We start from the raw sequence: 17,949 nt of genomic DNA on the forward strand, positions 1-17,949 counted from the left end.
TAAAACAATACACTGCCAACGCCGAACCGTAACACGTGTCATGAGCTACTTAATGAGAACGAGATGAATTTAGGGCTCAGTAATTATTTCTAATTCTCCCTTTGAGGATGCTCAGCAGACATCTTGTCCACTCTTCTGCCATCGAGGGCCTTGATCAAACCTTGTACAAAGGTTCTGAGTCTGCTGCTGAAGCAGACAACAAAAAAGCCACTAAAAGCTATTTTCTGAGGCAATGTGCGAGAAACAGAAGGTTAGCACGGCGGCGTGCAGAATAATATGACACACTGAAAATGAGTGACCTTGGGAGTATTTTATGCTCAGGGAAGTGTGTGTGTGTGTGTGTGTGTGTGTGCATATGTGCTGACAAAACTGACTTTGCTCACAGTTTTGCCCAGTCAGTGTGGCTGTGCTGCTACTTACTGCAGATTGAATCGGCTTCATCTGAACCGTCTGCGCACTCTACTTCTCCGTCACAGCGCCACCTAGCAGGAAGACACTGTCCATTCTTACAGGTGAAGTCTGTGGCTGCGCACGTCTTCTTCGCTGTGTAGAGAAGAGAAACATTCAACATTATCATATGGCCTCAAGAAAGCATTGTGTCTGCTGATACTCTGATAGTCATCACCACAGTGAATGATTGAACCATCCATTTTCTTAACTGCTTATCCAATTCAGGGTTGCAGGCAAGAGACAGGGTACACTCTGGACAGGTTACCAGTATAACACAGGGCTAAGAGGGAGACAACCATTCATACCTACAGCAAAGTCTGAATAAGCAGTTAACCAAACAATCAAGTCTTTGGACTGTGGGAGGAAGACCGAATATCTGCAGAGAACAAACTCTACACAGAAAGCCCCAGTCACCCGGCAGATCCGATACCACTATTAGCCGTGATGCAACTTCAAACTGACCATGAACGCCGTGTCTGCTCTGAACCAACATAGTTGATCATTAGAAGTTTAAACTAACCAGTTTAGCTAGCACCAACTCTACCAAACTGACAGTTTGTTTCATGCAAGCTTGAATAAGACAAAATTAGTATTAATGTACTTTAATTTTAGCTTTGTAGGTTTTCACATGAACATTACGCTATTTCAGATCGACAAAACAACCCTTGTTTACAACATATAATACAAGAGTTTTTGTAAAACTTAAGTATCAGTTAACTAATTTTCTTCTTATCTTAAGTATGAAAATGAAAATATAATTTCCCTGATGCCTTCCTTCTTGTTTTGCTGGGCAGAAATCATTTTCAATGATAGCACTCTTACACATCCCGGTTTACACTGGATACAGGTTTTTTTTTTAAACCCCCCCCCCCCCACAAAGAAATGTGTTTTGTAGAGAATACTGGACATTTTAATTGTTCTGCGGGAAGAAAGTCAGCAACTAATCTTCAGAAAGGGGTTGTGAAAACATAGAAACTTCAATAAAATATATCGTAACTAGACAATACCATTCATCTTGACATTTAAGGTTCTAAATAAAATTTCACACGCACAGGTCTACGGCAGAACAGTCAGAAAACTGTAACAAAATAAAAATTCAAATTAAAAACTCAGTTTTCAGCAACAGGCTCAAAAACTGACACTAAGAATAAAAAAATACCACTACACATCAAAAAGACTTTTGAATTTCACTTCTTCCATTACACACAGTAGAACTCCTTTAGTTAATGACTATGGAAGGAGCTTAATAGCTGTAAAAGCATGCATATATTATTTTAGAACCAACTAGGAAAACATCTACACATCCTCCTAAGAGTTGCTGATACACACACAAACTGCTGCTTACATTTACATTCTGATGCGCCAAGACCTGTCATATACAGATGCCATCCATATGGAACAGCCTAAACCTGCCTTATGATAAGGTTATTTTGAGAGAGTGAATAATGTGCAGTGGAAAACTACTACAGACATATTATGCAAATATACCCATGCATACCTACCAACAAACCCTCATCCTAGATGTCAAAAATCTGATTTTAGTTTACTGTCAAAAACAAAAACACACCAATAACTCACACATAATAGGATTTAATTAAAAAACTATAAATACATCAAGGATGTTCTATGTTGTATCAACATACTGCTTTTGGGAACAACTTTTTAATCCTCTGAGATCCCCCAAAAATGTATGGTGTGAAGTAAAAACCTATTAACATTGAACGGTCACACTTGAATGATCAGTATTAGGAGGCCTTACATTAATACTGTTAGAGCCCAACCAATACAGGATTTTGAAATTGTTGAGCAGTAAAGACTCCAACAACCCCTTCCCTTGTTATTTTGGTTCCCACATTTAAGAGAGCAATGGTGAATGAATGTGCAATTTCCACACTGAAGTAAGGCGGTTAGGGCAGTGATCTTATAAAGAAACTAGAGTTTCTTCATAATGACAGTAGACTAGTAAATGAATGCCAATTAATTGAGACATATTTCAGAAAACACATGTATGTTTCTTAAGACCTCTCAGGCTAACCATTTCCTTTTTTTGTGGAGAAAAAGAAAAAAGGTGTTTCTGATTTTACTGGGCTGGCCTCATCCACATTTAACCTGGGTACATGTGTCCCATAACTTAAATTACTTGGACGCCCCAATGTACATGGTACCAGAAAAACTGCTCAAGGATGCAGCTACTGCACAAGCTATGGCATTCAACTAACGGCACACTCTGGAGACCTCCATGATCAATGAGTGACTAAGCTGCCCTATCGACATTCATACAGTCTACATTCTGTCCATACAAAGCACATACAACGGATTCCTCTCCATATACTCCTGACAACATGGTTTGAGACACTATAGTTTGCCCTGAGAAAAGGTAAAGGTCAGCTCCTGCCTTGAAGTAATTCAAATAACAGACTCCATTACACACACACAAACACAAAGAGGGACAGCAGAATGTAAATTAAACATCCAGCAGCTACAACAGAGGCATAGCTGTGTCACCTCTAATAAGGACCTGTTGACTCCATCCCTGAAATGTTGATTTGCAATGGCAACAATGGCATGAAACAGACAACAGCGCTGTGGTGAGATAACTTTCCATCCTTTAATTAGAGGTAGTGACAGTTTTGAATCGGGTTTTAAGCACCCTGAATAAACTAGCTTTGGACTTCTACACTGCTTTGCCATTCGGTAGTCCTTAAAGTTAAAGCTTCAGTCTTTAAAAATGTGAAGCAATTTTCACGTTACTATTTTTTTATTGCTATAAATGAAGCTTTTTTTTTTTTTTTTTTTAAATTCTCCCTCATGAACACGTGCTCATGATTAGAAAGATACCAATCTCATGATAGCAGAAATTTGTAGTTGGCAACAATATCAGTAGAATTTTTTATTATCATGAATTTGTTTTGTTTTTTTATTTAAAATGATTGTGTATTTAAATTGTTAACTTGATATTTTGTTGATAGGACACAAACGAAAATATGAAGGACGGTTGCCAAGTAACCTACAAGCTATAACCTTATTACAGTACATGCTAGCATAAGCATTTGTACAACTTTAGACAAACAAATAAATTAACCTATGGGACATAGCTGGTTTTGCAGTGGCAGTGCCAGCTGTCTCAAAAAACCTGCAACTTGCATTTCACGATAAAATAAGATACTTTAGATACATTTAATTGAAACTCATTCACCTTTAATTCTTTAAAACGATCTGGATGCCGGTCTCCCTAACCCTTGTCACAATCTTCCACATCTAATTTCTGTTGTGCCGTGTACAGTTCTTCCAGCGTATTACAAGCATCGGTTCTGTTGACTTCCCTACACATTACAAATGGACCAAGCAAGCAACTGCACTATTTCCAATGGACATCTATATCATGACTATTAATCCTGCAGATTATTTTAAAGAATGATACGAAGAACTGGCTTCATTGTTTAGAGTCAGATATGTCCCTTTTTTTTTTACGCTGATGCCTATGGTTATTTCATAAAGTTGGGATAATAATGTGTTTGAAAGTAGCAACCATCTGGATTGGCCCTGCGAGTTGCAGTAAATTAACTGATATTAGTGAATCATTAGGTATCTCCAGTACCAGGGTCAATATCGGTATAGCAGTGCACTCATGGAGGGACCTTTCTTTGGTTTTAGGGCTCAGCATCAGCCTAACATGGGTTTCTACTGGCTTAGCTACACTTTTCCTTTCCTCCAAGGCTATTTGTGTGGAGTGCACAGTATTTCATCACACATTAAGCAGCTCATTCAGAGAACCGTCGTTGGGAAAATTTTCCAGAAAGAAGTTCCTGCAGGTAATCTCTTTTGATCTCTTTTTTATGCATAAAGTCACACAACACAGTCTTTGCCCTGCACCTTGTGCCTGAGCTTTCTCCAAATCCTGCTTTTATTTAGCTGGACCTGATATTTAAGCTAGTGCTTAATTATGTGAACAAATAAATAAATAAATTACATTTGATGTTGAGACAAATTCGGTTTAAAATATCCCAGTAAGAATTTACCAAACCCACTCAGTCTGTTCTTCTAGCGAGGAAGGCCAGACTAAATACCAGGGTAATCATGTTGCATCATCAGTCATTCTATTACAGAGACTCAGCTCAAACTGTGTGCAGATAATTTGCATGTTACACAAAAGCTCATTTGAATAACTAAACCGACAAGAAATGTGTGACAGACGTAGACACAGAACTTCACCACTAAGTGTTTGAAGCAGCTTGTGCAGTCATCGCAGCAGTGTAAAAGAAAAATCCTGGGAAACGTCGAACAAAGAACGGCTGTGTAAACTGATGATTAGCCTATGAAAATTAACTCGCTTCCCCCGCAACCTGTTAGTTGGAGTTAATTTCTTGCTCACTGTATTTACTTGCCACATTATTCATTTTCTTAACTTAAAATTCTACAATAGGAAAGTTTCTGCCCGCCCCCGTTTTTTTTTTTCCCTTTCTTTTTTTTAAATCCCTGGCTGTCCCAGAGATAATCTTAAAGCACAACCTATGTACTACGCAGTAGAGTACAAACCCTCTTGTAAAAGGACAGAAGGGAGGAAAAAAAATTAGAGACAAAAGGAGCAAGAGGAGTGAGATGAAGTGTGGGAGAAAGAGGAGAGGAAATGGATGGTCCTCTACATTGTTGTGATCGGCTAAAGAGCTAAAGAACGGAGCATGTTAGAGAGAGGCTCTAAATCAGTGAGCGGAGGTGAAAACCACAAACGTAAGGGAGCGCACATTACTCAAAGAAATATATGTGAGTGTGTGAGCAAGAAACAAAGACGGCAATGGAGTAAAGCAGAAAAATGTTGGTCTTTTGAGGAGATTAAAGGCCTATCAAGCTTCCCTAAGCTGCAGACAGAGATGTAGCGGCGAAAATACCAGGATAAAATGGCAACCATTTTTAAATTATCCTACTTATTAAAAACTAAAAAGGAAACTCAACTGGAAGCAACACCTTTAGGTATAACTGCAAAATTGAAGTATTGAAAAAGTATATCAATGCTAAACCACATTAACTCTAGTTTCAAACAGCAGCCACAATTTGCAGCAATCATCACCGTTACCAAAAATGCTGCGAGTGTAACACTCTAAAGCCTAAAGGCAAGGCCAATAATCTAAGGAAGTGCGCTTGCATGTGTGCATGTGTGTGTGTACATGGCCATGAGACTGATGCACGCACTACAAAGGCCAGAGATGTGAAGAGAACTCATGGACAGGCAACTCAGACAGCTGGCCAGATCAAATACGCCATATATTATGCTCCTCTCACCACATCAAATACCACCTACCAGTTGAAAGAAGCTTGTTTTTGATCTCCCTCTCTGGACACAGGAGAGTTGGGCCTATAGGGCAAGACGTTGGCTCTGGATTTATTTATTTTTTTGGGGGGGTACAAAAACAAGAGAATAAATAATGCAGAACACCAGAGGTGAGAAGAGTTGGGCAGGGTACCTGGGTGACACTTGCACTGTGTGGTATTAAGAAAGCCTCTGAAGTTGAGCGTGGTAAAGATGAAAGAGACCGCTGCAGCAGCGGACAGTTGGAGAGCATTTCCCAGTGACCTGAGGTGCATGCATGCGCCGTTATCTTCATCATATGCAACACCTAGCTGCTTCTCTGTAAAACAGGTTTATATATGTAGGTGAACATATTTTTAAAATGAAATGAAAAAAGAAAGAGGCACACCTAACTACCCAGACCTCTTATGAGATTTTAACAGATAGTTTCTATTTTACCCTGCACAACTTTTCTGATATTTACGGTAAGGTTATTTTAACCTGGGCTGCCTTTTCCTTTGTCTTTACGGTAGTCCAAGTATGTACACAGGACACACAGTTGTTTGCATTGTAACTTTACACGTCAAATGTAGCTGAGGAAAAACAAGAAGAGGAGAAACTCAAACTACACCATTTTCAAAAGCTCTATTTTTTAATTTTACTTTTTAGATTTTATTATTTAAATGTATAATAAACATTGTTGAATTACTGCTGAATTGTACTTTCTTTGTTTTATTTGACAGCCAGCTGTTGACTATATACAGACACTGATACAAATTCAAGATGTAGTGCATATTGTGTGAGGTTTTCTTTGTTTGTTTGTTTTTTTTTAACTGGACATCATATTTTAGTTGAATACCTCTGCCGCTGTTTGTAATGTAGCCTAGAAATTACACTATAAATATATATTAGTGTCACAAGCATCATATAGGATATGTTCAAGGACCAATTCCAAAATAGGAAGCAATAATGTCAGGAAAGCTAAGGCGCATTATAGAAGAAACGCCAGTGCAGTTTCCCCTCATATTCAACTGCTTCCCGGAGGTTAATCTCTCATCGGTGTTTGTCTGCATGAGCGTGTGTGCCCATGAATCTGTTTATACCTCTACTTAAGGCTGTACCCTGTGTACTTATTTTAAGACAAAAGCTTGGACCGCATTCTCTCTGTTCAAAGCTTCCAGAGAAATATGAAGAGTCTTTTATGAGAATCGCTTTGCTGTGACGAGGATTAGCATTAAGAGGAGCTCATGAAGAGAGGCTGTGGTGCGGAATAATGACGCAACTTTTACTATTTAGTTTTAAGGCAGTGTGAAAGCAGAATTACCTTAGTGTGAACAAATGCACAAAGCATCGCCACAGGAAACACACTCTCACACACGCACACACTTCAAGGATCCTCTCTTTGTCTAGTAGCGGTCTCTTTGCTTACATTGACAAGCACAATTAAAGTTGTGTTTTTGGCATTGAGCATGTTTGCCTAACATCTTCAGCAAATATTAATGCTATCAAATTACTACTAAAGTCCGGTTTCTGTTTTTCCACCCGTTTGACATTGAGTGAAAATGTTGCATATAAACAGGTCTTTAAACTCAAGAAACCAATTATAAGAATTCTCTTACTGACTGGTTTTATGCGTCCACTTTATTTGATCTAACAGAGTAATCCTTCCTCTTTGTATGCACAACACAAGCCTGTGTCTCCCATCTAGAAAAAAGCAGCAACTTTATCACGTTTTCTCCCGTCTCCCTGCTACTTGACCTTGGCTAACGCTAATGCGTGCCTGAGCCAATAAGTGTGTTAATATGCATACAGGTGTGTGGTCCACTTTAGTCTTAAATCATGCTAAAATGATGCTAGTGGCCACTCCAGCCCCAAGATGTCTAGCTCAACTTTTACTCTCCCCCAAATAGAGGGACTATGTAATCAGTTCCTTTGTTTGTTAGCAGTCTAGTGTCCATAGTTTTCAACATATCACTTTTTAAATTTTGTGTGATTGTAGACACCGTTAACCACAAAACTGTACAACAAATGTTTACATTTTTTCCAATACAATGCACTACAGCAGCACAACGATGCCTTAAAGTTTGGCAAAAATCACACACTACAGGACACACTATGGCTTATAAAAGCCAAAGATTTCAGCCCATTCTGCTACAATCATATGGGTAAAGATAATAAAATACATCCTTTTAATATGGAAGGCTTCAAGGTCATAGGTCAAAGGTCAGGGTCACTTGAATTAGGAAAAAGCTTTACTTTCCATTAGATCATCTCCTAACTTTAAAGCAATATATTAGTCACTGGGGCAACATAACATTGAGCTCTTTGTAACATTTTTTGTTTCGATAAAAATTTGAGGACACAAAAAGAATACACTACACTCGATCTGAAACTGAGGGTCCTTACTCTGATATTATCCAGTATTGTGTGCCTAAAATGGTAGACATCACACACACTTTTACAGCATTACAGCTTTAATGCCCCAGCTTTGACAATTACCAATCATCTGGTCTGTATTTTCTCCATCTGGCTAAAGAGAAGGAAATAAAAAATATCTGTGTTTTATGTTGTTTTTGTCATTGTGGCTCTGTGTTGTTCTCAGACCCTGGGATTTAACTCCCAGAACACCAGCCTTATGCCAAAACCCGAGACCTCCCAAATTCTGTCACATCCTAGCCCCCCCCCCTTCCCTTACATAAGTGGGGCATTACAGCTCTGCAAAGCAGCTTAGAAGTGAAGGGCATGAAGCAGGACAACAAAAAGAAAATGGGAAAAAAAAGAAAAGAATTAAAGACGCAAGATCTGATGGGATGACATTACAGGAAAAGTATCGGCCTGCTTTATGCTGTGCTTCTCTACGCACATACTGTCGTGTTTTTCTAACCTTTCCCCCTCCTCTCCAAACCTCATCCTTTTTTTTCTTTTTTTCTTTTTTTGGGGGGGTCATATGTCCAAAAGACTTTTTTGCTTCCTCTTTGAGACGAACAAATCCAAGTGTTTTTGTCGTTGTGCCGGTGAGTGGAGCATCTTGTATGAGCGACCTGAGAGCGGTGGCTTTGTGCGCCGCACTGTTTTATGTTCAGAGACTGCTAATTAAGTAGGATCACAAAAGGGGCCACTGTGGGAGCGCACGGTGAGAAACAAACGAGGCCGCGCTTGTTTTTGTTTTGTTTACGCCACGATGCCCCGCTAGTCCTTCAAACCATTATGCGGGATGAGAGGCGTGAGCAGCGCATCATCACCAGATCTGTCGAGCACGAGGAAGCAGAAGAGGTCGCGAAAAGTGTGTGTGAGCAGAGGCCTTTAACAGGTGTGAGTAAACATTGTGTGTGTGTGTGTGTGTGTGTGTGTGTGTGTGTGTGTGTGTAGAGAGACGGTACTCTTTTCCAAGAAGTCAGGAGACTATGAGGTCATATCTTTGTGTTCTAATACCGCTCATTAGAAATGACATATGCATAGAGCAACCTCGCTGCTCCTGTATTCTCAACTACCTCTATATCGGTGACATCGAGCTCTCAGACTTGACCTGCATTGATTTATTAAACACAGGCACTGATACCGACCCCGTTACTCGCATACATACTAGCATTCATGCACACGCACAGACACACATGCTTGCACACACTTCCTCCCCTCTACCTCCACACGCCAATCTCATCAGAATATCAGGCGATCAATTGTTGAGACAGTGCCATCGAGTCAATATAAAACCCCATAAGGCTTTGCATTCATGAAGGATCCATATTCAACACACTGTATCATAATGTGAAACTATGAAGATGCCATTGCAAATACAACTTTTTATTTCCCCCCCCTCAAAAACTCAAATATTGTATTTTCAAAGGGAAGATCTGTCCTGCTGTGTTAGTCAAGAAACAGTTTCAATCACGCCAGCTTCCAGCCGGACTCCAGAGGTCAGAACACACACACACACACACACACACACACACACACACACACACACACACACACACACACACACACACAAGCCTACTCACTTGTTCACTCAGACGTATAGTGTAAATCCCCCACTGGGGCCATAAAATTGTTGTGATGCATGGGGGGAGGATGGGATGTACAGTGCTATATGAAACCCTAGTTTGTCAAGCAAACACACACATAGTCACACACAATACACAATAGTGTTTGCTCTTTATGCGCACTCCTATACTGCTTATATTTGCACAACCCAACAGGAAGAGCAGTAAACTCCGACCTCTGCGTTTTAAGCCTATATCTGCCCGCTGACGTGCTGAATAGTCAAATATTCATCAGCTCTCTTTATCGATGCATAATTGCTAAATAATGAATAACCTTGATGACTTATAGCAATTAAATTTTCAATTGCAAAATAGTGGAAACCCCAAATTTAAAAGCCAAACTGCCACGTGTGTGACAGCCACAGTCGAGTGGCAAAATAAAAATTGATAAAAGCTCTCCTGTAATTACTCTTCGAGCGAGCGACTGACTGACAAGCAGGAACGGGTGAGGTTTCAGCAGCCCGATCCCCAAAAACGAAAAAGAAAAGCCTTGTACCAACAAACAATGTCCCCGCTGGCTCTATGAATCGACGCTCGCTGTGAGCCTCGTAATTTCCCTCTCGCGGCCCTACACTTCCAACCATTGCCATTCAAGTCCCAAACCGCTCACATGCCGCGCGCTGCTGGTCGGGCCACATGACAAATTACTGCTGGGCTTATTATCAAAAATCAGCACTCGCCAGAGGGAGTGGCCGGGGAGGAGGAGGGTTACGACGGAGGGGGGATTCCAATAAAGCCTACTGAGCGTCCACAGACAAAGGAGAGGGACGAATTCCTCCTCCTCCTCCTGCTGCTGCTGCTGCTGACGACAAGCAAGAAGAATTCATTTCAATTACAAATGGCCGCTTTTTGGAGGGGAAAAAAAACTCATAAAAAGGTCAACAGGAATTGCAGCATGTGTGCATCTGTTTGTACAGCACCATACATTATCTGCATTCCTATCTATTTATGGTTCAAAAAAGAAGCTGGAAGAGCAGAGCGTCAACCTGCAGAGCGATGGAGGACGGCGATTGTTTTGTTGTCGTGTGCGTCTGTGACACGCTGACCCGCCTCCATGTTGTGCTGCGCTCTCAGCAAAACAAAACCACTGTACACAGCCTCCCATCCTTTGTCTTTCTCGCCACACTTATTCGTTTTGCATTACTTATGCCCTTCTTCTCCACCCTTCCCCTCCTTCCTCCGCCCCCACCCTCTACATTTATTTATTTTTTTCCCCTTTGGCAAACAGCCAGTTGTCTTTTCTCCTTTGTCTGCTCTGTTTGTGATCGCTGATTAGAAAAATAAATGATTTTGTAAAATGCAGATCAGCTGCAGGGATGTCCTGCGAGATGCGACGAAACACCTGCATGTGAAATATTTCACAATGAACGATGTCTGTGTGTCTACAACTGTATGTCCTTAATTACTCTCATTAAACCGAAGGAACCCAGAATCGCCACTATAGCTGAGCACAGTTAGCACATTTAAAATGTTCCCGGGTAAGAACCCTCTGCTTACCCTCCCAGGACCTGGCATCCACATGTGTGGACATCACATTTTGGCTTGTCTAGAACACAATACTAAATTTTGCTCTACAAGGGCCTGATATCCACTTATTATATTATGCCGCCACTGTTCTATCGAAATTTAAAACGAATGTCCTCATATGTGGATATCGGGCCCCTGTAGAGCATAATCAAGTAAAAAGATAATTCTTTGCTTTACATTCATCAGGTCACAATCAGCCCAAATAGCAAAGAGAAATTAAAAATGCATACCATGAAAGAGTTTGGGTCTTAGGAGGTTAAACTACACCATCACCACCCACCCTACCTGCCCGCTGCTGTGGGGGCTGATCTAAACTGCACAAAGTTTGTTGCCTACCAGTTTTAAGGGTCAGTTTATAGCCATCATTGCAGTTTGTTCTAGGGGTGGGTTCTTATAATCGATTCATCGATTAAAATCGATTCTGGCTTGGATAACGTAAAATCGATTCATTAAAATCCTGAATCGATTTTTTGATATAAATTTATTTTGCCCAAAATGCCAGAATCTCCGGTGAAATCTCACAAAATTTCAAGAACCACCAAACAGTTAAGACAGTAAATGAGAGCAGGAACACGGATTGTGCACAAAGACTTAAACACACAGCGGGACCCGCGGATCAGAATCAGTTAGATGTCGCTTTTCTCACAGTCGGGGCTGAAAGCCGACAGCTCGCTGACTCTGATCTGTCGGCGGGTCTGCGCTTTGTGTGCACGCCCTTTATGCGCCGATTCTAAAGCTGTTAGTTTGATCTCTCTCCAAACAATATTGACCGAACCAGCAGCAAAAGAAGATCCAAACGCTTCACATAAACATCGTCATGAATTCACTCAGACTTTTACTGTTTTGCTTCCACTGCGATGCACAGCTCTCTCTCTGTACTTCAAGAACAGTTTCCCTTTCTTCATTATTCGCTTGCTTGTTACGCACAAGTCTACTGTTGTTTACAGGCTGTCGGCTGCTGTTTTTTCCCTTTTACATTCTTCCGAAAAGAAAACCTCATTTCTGCTGTTCAATACTGAACAAATTTAAACTTTTTAAAATTATTCAAAATGCAAAACGCTGTGTCTGTAATAAAACCGCTGTAACTTCAGAGGTGATGTTCATATGTTGATTAATGGTTTTCTTTCGTTTTTGATGTACTGCAGAATATTTTTATAAAATCCCAGGCCAGGAAAATCACCTTCATGTTTTTCTGTGTTTTATCCTCAGCTACTTTGACACAAAGGCCTCTGCTGTGATGCTCACACCTGTGATAAAGTCTTGCGTGTGTCAGCTTCCTTTTTATTGATACAAAAATATGTAAATGTACTGATCTGAATTATAATATTTCTGACTGTCAAAATTTCCCAGATTTAAATCGAATCGAATTAAATCGAATCGTGGATCGAATCGATTCGGGGCCTTGTGAATCGGAATTGAATCGATTCTAGAAATCAGTGACGATACCCAGCCCTAGTTTGTTCAACACTCCACGAGCGTCACATCCATTTCTATTTCCTGTCATAGCTACTGCCATTTTAATTTTAAAATTCACTTTTAGGTTTGTTTTTCCTCCTTTAATACACATACCTACAACTTGCTTATAGTAAGGAATTTCAAGCTAATGAGGAGACTTGTCCACACAGCGGCCAAAGGAAGCTCGGTCAGTGCCATGACTCGCTAACTTCCTCTTTAGAGTGCCGAGACTGTCTCGAGCAAGTTAAAAAAACTTAAAGTAAGCATGTATTCTACGCTAATCCCTTTAAGGCCTACATGTCCCATCATCATCAGCTGCATGAATGAAACTGCACAATGACTAAGCTCTTTTTGTTGGCCCCCTCAAAGCTTCTTGATTTGGGAACATTAGGAGGGGAAGAAAAGAAAAGCATGCGGTGGGAACCATTTGGCACAGCCTTTGTTGCAGCTTATGAATCATCCCGCTCCGTAAGCCGACCAAATGAGCTCGTCTGTCTGGTGTAATCTCGTGACATCTCAACTTTAAATGGAGGAGCTGCCGGGAGCCGTGTTGACATTTCGTAATGACGACAACTGATCACTGTGACTAAATTTTCATTTAAGTCGGTTAAGAGGTGACCTCATCCGAGTTCGCTTTTAAAGCTGGGAACACACTAAGACACTGGGATTTTTTGATAATCTTAAACAACATGGGACGTGTTTTAATTGGCCAGAAAACCCTCCCTCAGCTACTCTGCTGACAAAGTACTGCTTAACTGGCCCACAATCAGATGAGGCTTACACTGAACTTAAGCCCAAATCCTCCAGTCTATGTAGCCCACTGACATATCTATTAAAGTTTGTTTCAACTGCAGAGCAGCATTACTGTTACAATTATGTTAAATGATTTTACATAATATATTCATTCAAGTTTTATTTCAGTTATCTTATACAGTCTTCTTGCTTTCTGCTATTCAACGGTTGTTTTTTGGCTTGTTTATTGTTACAGTGACTTGGAAGTGCTTTGCAACTGCTGTGAATTGCAGCCAGCGAATGACAATCAACTGCTTAAATTTCCCAAAATGGCAAAAACTGACGTCTCTTTTTACATACATCTACTATACAGGCAAAAGTATTGAGGCACACCTTTTAATCTTTGACTTTGTGCTGTTTCAGTCCCACAGCCACAGGTGTATGAAGTCAACCACCTTACAGTATGAAAGAATGAGCGGTCCTAAAGAGCTCACTGATTCACAGCGTGGTGTTGTATTTGGTGCCACCATTGCAACAAAACAGTTTTCAAGAGTTCTTCCTTTCTAGATATTCCACAATCAACTGTAAGTGTTATTACTGTGTTATTACAACTCAGACATGAAGTGGTAGACCACACAAAGTTACAGAGGGAGGTTTGGAGACACCAACGCTCCGCTGATTCAATAAGTTCAAAACGTCTTCTGGCATTAATAACAGCTCAAAAACTGCTCTGGGAGCTTCGTCACTGCATGGGTTTCTATGGCTGAGCAGCTCCAGTAATTTTGCTGTAATTTTGAGTTTAATACAAGGCAACCAGACAAATTCCTCAAACCTTGGTTCCACACTTCTTGTTTAATGAGTATCACGTTCAGTATTTCATATACTGCATGTATTCAATCACTGCATGAAAAAGGTGTCAAACAAAAGTTCTTTCAAATCATTTTGCAATGGGTAACGTTTTTTTTTCCCCCTGCATATTCATCTCAATATTCTGTTAAAATTGGCAATATCATGGTTCAGCAAATATAGTACCAACTGTGCCTCTGTACTCAATTGCTACTTAAACAGTGGTTTGCTGGTGCTTTGGAGACAGTAACCGTGTCCCGACACCTTCCTTTTTTGTCCTACTCACAAAATCATCTGCAATCAGTCACGGTCACATGAAATAAATAAGTGAGGATGTGGCCACAGATGAGCATGTTTTCCAAAGGAATGACCTAAAGTTACCTCACACTGTGTGGCTCTTTTTAATCATCGTGGGTATCAGAGGCACGTTGGAGAAATAACTGCTCTCCCACTTCCTCCTTCTGCATGCTTCCCAGTCACCTAGGTGTATCCACGGATACCCTGGGCCACTGGAATACAAATACAACCCAAACGCTCGCCTCTCAGCCCCATTACCACGCGCGCACACACACACACACACACACAAATCCCAAACCACCCCGTCTTCACTCCTGTTCCACTGTCTCTCACACCATCCCCCTTCATTAACCGTTCTTCTGTTTCGAGACGGGCACAGGGGACTATTTGTTCAGTTTTAATAAACGGGACAGTGGGGAACCGCTCTTTCATTTGCTCTTCAGAGATTATGCAAAATTTAAAGTGGGATGCATTATGTACCTTTGAACTAAAGAAAGGGAGGTTTACTTTTAGCCTTTTACCCACTTTCCCTATTTACGCACATGGGTTAGAAGACTGATTGTGCAGTCAGCGTAACACAACTACCTTAGTCTCACATGAATGCAAATTTGCATCTGTACCTCCACCTCTCTGTCTGATTTCAGTCATGTGCAGAGGTTGTGGGGGTGCCCTTGGATCACTTTGAAAAAAAAAAAAAATCCCATGGAAGGACGATGAACAGACTCCCAGCAGGTGCTCTTGGCCACACAACACAATACTAGAATAGCCACTGGCCGAAGTGGCAGGAAAGCGGTGCCAGGAGGGCTGATGGTGAAGGGCAGAGGGTGGGTGCCGTTGGGCGATAGGGTGGGCAGATTTTTTGGAGCCAGCAGTGCGCGGGCCCCGGCTTTTTCGGTGGCCCCGAACAAAGCAGACCTCTTCACAGCCATCCAGAGATGTAAATTGCTCTTCATCAAAGTTTCACACTCCATTTCCAGCGAACAAAATGAAAATGCTGGCTCCTTGGCTAGAACTGTCAGTAACGCCCCCTCAGTCCTCTGTCCTCTTTCAGTGTTTGTAACTGGCAGTTCTTAGACGAACAGCCAGGTGAGTACACACATGCACTCGCACACTCACTACACAGTCACATTTACACACACGCACTGGGCATCAACAATAAAACTCTCATAGACACACAGACACACACCCCTCCAGGCCCAGCTTGCTTTCCACTGGCTGTGTTTTGATCCAGTATCCCAATGGGAGGCTTACGATGAGCCCTGCTTCAAATTAGGCTGGGCAACAGCCATCAAAGACATCCCTGCCGGAGGGGTATTTAGACCCTGATCAGCCTCACCCAGAGGCACCTACAGGTAAGGGAGAAACGTGTGTCTGTGTGGGAAAAGCAGACAAAGAGAAAAGGCAGTTTCATCGCTACATGTGCATATATATATGTCCAAGAAGGTGCCTTTAATATTTCAGGATAGTCTCCTCCGTCACTCCTTATTCTCTTTTTCCCCCTCATCTTCTCCTCTCTTTTTGCCGCCAGCTAAGGGGAAGATGACCTCAACTCCTGGCTTAATGTGATAACAGCAGCGCTTTAACCTAATGCAGAACTGTCTTCCAATATTCTGTTGAAGTCTGAATGCCTTTAAAAATGTAGGCTGAGCAAACAGGTCAAATACGCCACATTAGCATTTTTGGAAAGAATCCCTGGATGGCAATGATGTTTTCTAATTCCTTTGTGTGTGTTTGTATCAGTATGTGTGCGCTCTGTACAGCTTGTGCCAGGCACTTGGGGGGTGGGGGTTGAACCCGTATGACCACCCAAATCCACGGCTAGCCGGTAAGCTGATCTAAGCTTTACACATGGTTTCCGTCAGTGGTGAAGGAGAAAGTGCGCAGAATAAAAGTATCCTTACGCTACAAATTTATGTCGATTTTAAATAAAGGCTCTTTATTTCAAAATCTTAAAAATGCTTATGTTGAATATATGACAGATTGGTATGCAGTATAGTCCAGGTCACTAACATGAATCAGGTACTCTAAGATATTATAGTGGGAGTTTGACTGAGGGGATATTTTAGAAATGGACAAAAGAGTGGACAAATGGAGGCTCGGAAGCTAGGCGCATAGAGCTCTTAGGTTCTTAGAAGCTCACACGTGTGTAACTAATGGACCTTTTTCAATCAAACGGGCACAGCTTGAGTTTTGCCTGTAATTAAGCAACACTTTAAACAAAAGAATGCAGAAGCCAACCTGCGAGTTTCCTGATGTACTTTGGTAAATACTGAGGCTGATCATGAAAAAGCTTTAACCATTATAAAAGGAAAACAGCACAGAATTAACACGAAGGTTCTTCACGTTGTTTTCTTCCTTTGTATCCTAGTTCTGTGCGATACTCCAAATCGATCTGAAATCAATACCGTATTGGTATTTTGGTATTGATTTGAGATACTTTTAACTTATAACGACAGCTTATGTGAGGGGGAGAGCGTTTTGTCATGAATTATAAGATGAATCATTATAAACGTGCAAATATTGTACATACTTTAATGTCTCACTGTGCTTTTTATTTTCCACAATAATTAGTTAACACAATAAAATACACATTTCAGCTTTTCATGCGTCTTAAACCTCCATTTTTAGAATCTTTTTTTGGAGACCTGAAATGCAACTGTACCTCTCTCTAAAGCATTTTGTGTCACCTTCTGTTGTTTACCTGTGTTACAGGATATAAATAAAATAGACGTGACAGTCTACACAAAACGGTTCAGACATTTTTCACGTTTTGTGGTATTTTTTTCTTTTTCCAAAGTAAATCATTTTTAATTGAACACAATTTATTGAGCTACATACTGAACTTAGCGGCTAGAAACAAAGTATTGATCACACAGTGCCAGCATTGATATGACACCAATACCAGTGATATTGAGCCACTCCGCTGTATGCTTTGGATCATTACATAGATATAAATAGCGCATAATGTCAAATTTCAAGTTTCCCAGTCACAGTTTTCTCTCTTTTTGTGCAGTTATTTGGTCTCCCTCTCTCTTTAGGCTTACACAAAAGGTAAACCAAACTCAGCCACACTCTTGACATTGACAGAACAATCTGCACAATCATTATACTGCTAATACTCGTCTTCCCCAGCGTTTCCACCGATTTTGAATAGGCAACACAGGAAAAGAAAGGCTGTGATGATTAAATTCCATGCATTCCAGTTTTAAAGAGCACTAGGTTCACCGGTAAGGCACCAAACCGTGTACGTAACAAAAGAGGTGCTGTAGCATTAAGTATTAGTAGTGTTGTGCGTGTGGCTCTCGGGACTTAAAAAAA

The 17,949-nt window shown here is 40.9% G+C and overlaps 1 protein-coding gene across 5 annotated transcripts in view; it reads right to left on the reverse strand.

Moving 5' to 3' along the window:
- Positions 1-17,949, reverse strand: part of lrp8 (low density lipoprotein receptor-related protein 8, apolipoprotein e receptor) — a 183,509-nt gene that overhangs the window by 92,348 nt on the left and 73,212 nt on the right. For all 5 annotated transcript variants that reach the window (XM_082511669.1, XM_082511667.1, XM_082511668.1 and 2 more), the window contains exon 3: positions 421-543. In XM_082511669.1, coding sequence (XP_082367795.1) covers positions 421-543 — 123 coding nt within the window. The remainder of the gene's footprint in view (positions 1-420; positions 544-17,949) is intronic.

Source organism: Aulonocara stuartgranti (assembly GCF_965226115.1).
Source record: "Aulonocara stuartgranti genome assembly, chromosome: 17".
NCBI classification, from domain to species: Eukaryota; Metazoa; Chordata; class Actinopteri; order Cichliformes; family Cichlidae; genus Aulonocara; species Aulonocara stuartgranti.